The 3,308-nt window shown below is 58.2% G+C and overlaps 1 protein-coding gene across 2 annotated transcripts in view; it reads left to right on the top strand.

Annotated features, from left to right (window-relative positions):
- The window catches only part of SLC25A42 (solute carrier family 25, member 42), an 18,626-nt gene extending 16,924 nt beyond the window's left edge, over window positions 1-1,702 (top strand). For both annotated transcript variants that reach the window (XM_011990684.1, XM_011990675.1), the window contains one exon: window positions 230-1,702. In XM_011990684.1, the coding sequence (XP_011846074.1) occupies window positions 230-537 (308 nt within the window). In that variant the 3' untranslated portion in view covers window positions 538-1,702. The remainder of the gene's footprint in view (window positions 1-229) is intronic.
- The last annotated feature ends 1,606 nt before the right edge of the window (window positions 1,703-3,308 follow it).

A 3,308-nucleotide genomic window follows, 5' to 3' on the forward strand; every position in this document is an offset into this window, starting at 1 on the left:
AAAAAAAAAAAAAAAAAATTATTTCTCGAGTTTGAGTGAAAGGAGCAACCCCGGGGATGAGGCAGTGGGGCGTGTGGGTGCGCATGAGTGCGAACACACGTGGGGGTGCAAGTGCATGTGTGTATGTGCACGCAGGTTGCTCCTAGGGGTGCAAAGGTGCGCGCGCACGGGTGCGGGGTGCACGCCCCCTCGCGGCGCCCTCACGGCCCTCCGGCCCCTTGCCCTGCAGAGTACAGTGGCCGCCGACAGCCCTACCCCTTCGAGCGCATGATCTTCGGCGCCTGCGCTGGCCTTATCGGGCAATCGGCCTCGTACCCGCTGGATGTGGTGCGGCGGCGTATGCAGACGGCCGGCGTCACCGGCTACCCGCGTGCCTCGATCGCCTGCACGCTGCGCACCATCGTGCGGGAGGAGGGCGCCGTGCGCGGCCTCTACAAAGGCTTGAGCATGAACTGGGTCAAGGGTCCTATCGCCGTGGGCATCAGCTTCACCACCTTCGACCTCATGCAGATCCTGCTGCGGCACCTGCAGAGCTAGGGTACCCTGAGCTGCTCTCAGGACGGTGGACCAGTGACCCCTTTGTATTCTGGGCCCACGGAACGGGGGGCGCGCTTGATTCCACCTCAGGAGCCACATGAGGCGCTTTGTGGAACGAGAAGGTGGACCTGAGGAGCCTGGGCTCAGAGTCCAGGTCCAAACGCAAAGCTGGCGGCCCTGGAAGTGCAGTGTTGGGGCGATGGTGTGGAGGGGTCCCGCAGCCCCCCTCCTCCTTCCTCTGCAGAGGCTGGCGCTGCCTGCCGGAGGTGTTGCCCAAAAGGCCCTAGTGGGGCGTGGTCGGCTCCACCTCCTGATCCTGTGTGTCCTCCGACATGCTGCTGATTCTAGTGACCCCTGTCCCCACCAGGCTCAGAGCCAGACCGCGCCTGGCCCTTCTTGTTCTGACTCCAGGCGCCTGCCCGGCCTCCAGGGTGCGAGGGCGCCTTTCCTGCAGGCGGACCCTGCCCTGGATGGGGCCAGCCTCGTGATCAGCTTTGGTCACAAATGCAGCCCCTGGACCACCCCACCCTGCCGGCCCTGCCTTCTCCAGTATTTCCCGCGTGGCCACGACTCCTCAGTCACCAGAGCCTCCTGCTGGGAACAGTGTCCCCCAGAGCCTCATGTCTGTCTCTATCCTAGACCCTGCAAGCAGCTGGGTCCTCAAGAGCACATCTCCCCATAGGGTTGCCTGCCCACCTGCTTTGTAACCTTCCCAGGAGACTCAGGCTTGCTGTGCAGCAGGGCTCGAGGTCCAGGCCATGACATGGAACTGCCTCAGGTTTGGGTCAGACCTGCAGCCTGGGCATCTGCTGAAATGTAAGCACCCAAGCCGCCCCCTTTGGCCCAGAAGCTCCTGCCCCCTGGGCCCAGCGTCTCAGTGCCCCAACCCTCTGCCCAGCTGTGGTATCCAACAGGTCCCTGGGTCCCCACTTGAGCAGGCATTTGGCTGGGATATGGAGCAATTTAAAGCCCACAGGAGTTGTTCAGTTTCTATGAAATGGAGCACGGGGCACCTGGTAGCCTCGATCTCCCCGAGTGGGAGCCTCATGACAGAGTATAGCCTGGGGGTGGGAGGTGAGGAAGAGCTGAGGTACCCAGGGGAGCTAACTGGTCTCTCAGAGAAGTCCCCCAGGGCCCACCAGATATCACAGGGACTCAAACACCCTTCTTTTTTTTTTTTTTTTTGGTTTTGGTTTTCAACTTGGCTGACCCCGGGTCTATGATCTATTGACATTGAACCCCTGACCTGGTGCCAGGGTGAGCGTAACGTGAGTGTTGCTTTCCACGACTGGCTCAGCACTCGCTGTGTGAAGGGATCTGAGCTTCTTCATCTCCAGCTGTGACTTCCATTTCTCCCTTCCTTCTGTCCTCCTCCTGTTCTTGCCTTGGACCTGTGGGTGTGCAGACCGCTCTCTCTGCCTTCCTTGCATGTGGCCACCAGCCATCCCTGATCTCGTCCCCAGAGGCCCAGGCAGCCTGTGATGGCTGTGAGGGGTTGTCCCACTGGGTGGGTATCCTTTACCCAGCACTCAGACTTGGCAGGAGAGGCAGGGCAACCCTCACAGGGAGATGAGAGGGCACCCAACTCACACAAGCATGTGACAGCAATAGGGATTGGAGGTCTGCCCCAGGTGGGTGAGACCAAATGGGTGGATTTGGGGCCACAGGCTAGGCAGGAGAGACAAGGCGTAGGTGGGAGGGTCCCCCAGGCCCTGCTGACCCCAGTGTGTCTCCCCGGAGATGGCTCCCAGCTGAGTGGGACCCGGCAGGAGTTGGGACAGTGCTGTCCCCCACCCCTGCACACAGCCAGGCCCTCGAGGCTGTGCGGTCACTCGCCTCCCTGCTAGTCTCTGGTCCTGGTCTGGAGTTATATTTTGATGCCGTGAAGACACTGTTTATATCTAATGTTTATATATTTTAAAGATTTGTGCCAAGAGAGTATATTTAATAAAAATATAAATGACTTCTTCTCCTGCTCCTGGCTGTTCTTTGGCTCTGACCCCACATCTTCCCCCATAAACCCCCAAACAGGGTTGAAGTGTTTTTGAAACATATTTGTGATAAACGTTCTGAATAAAAGTCTTGAATAAAGTTTTTAAATGCGATTGTTGTTTGAATTAATACATACCACAATTTTCCAGAAAACACCAACTGTCCACAAGGGCTTACAGTGAAAAGTAGGTGAACAGTTCCCTCCGCAGGGGGCCTCCTGTGACCATTTTCTCCTGTCTCCTCCCACAGAGATTCTGTGCATACACTCGTCCCATTCAGGATATATGTGGCCACCCACAAAGGCAGGAGGGGCCGTCTCCAGCTGCATCCAGCGCAGCCCAAAGTCTCATGGACTTGAACACGGCCTTCCTTCCCAAGAGCCCTGCACTCTGGGGCTGGCTGAGGCTTCAGGTCTGAACATCAGTCACCATCTGCAGGGGCAGCCACCACAGGGTCTCCAATGGCAATCCCGGCTCACTTCGCCTGCAGCCCATTGGCCAGAGCAACTTGCAGGGCCCACCCACCACCAGGCCAGAAGTGGGAGCCTCTGCGTGCCCAGAGAGGAGAGGTGGCTGGGCCAGCACAGGCGTGGTGCTCTTGTTGGGGTGGGAGTAGGAACAAGTTCCACTGTGCTGACCCCCCGCTGCTCTCCAACCTGCTCACGTGCAGCAGGATTTCTTTTGAGTTGGTCTGTGTTGTACATACTGTTTAGCAGCTATGCAGTTTTCTCCTAGAGGATTCCCATGGTAAAATTCACCAAGGTGGGTGCGGTGGCTCAC

This window comes from Mandrillus leucophaeus, unplaced genomic scaffold (assembly GCF_000951045.1).
Source record: "Mandrillus leucophaeus isolate KB7577 unplaced genomic scaffold, Mleu.le_1.0 Scaffold11, whole genome shotgun sequence".
Lineage (NCBI taxonomy): Eukaryota > Metazoa > Chordata > Mammalia > Primates > Cercopithecidae > Mandrillus > Mandrillus leucophaeus.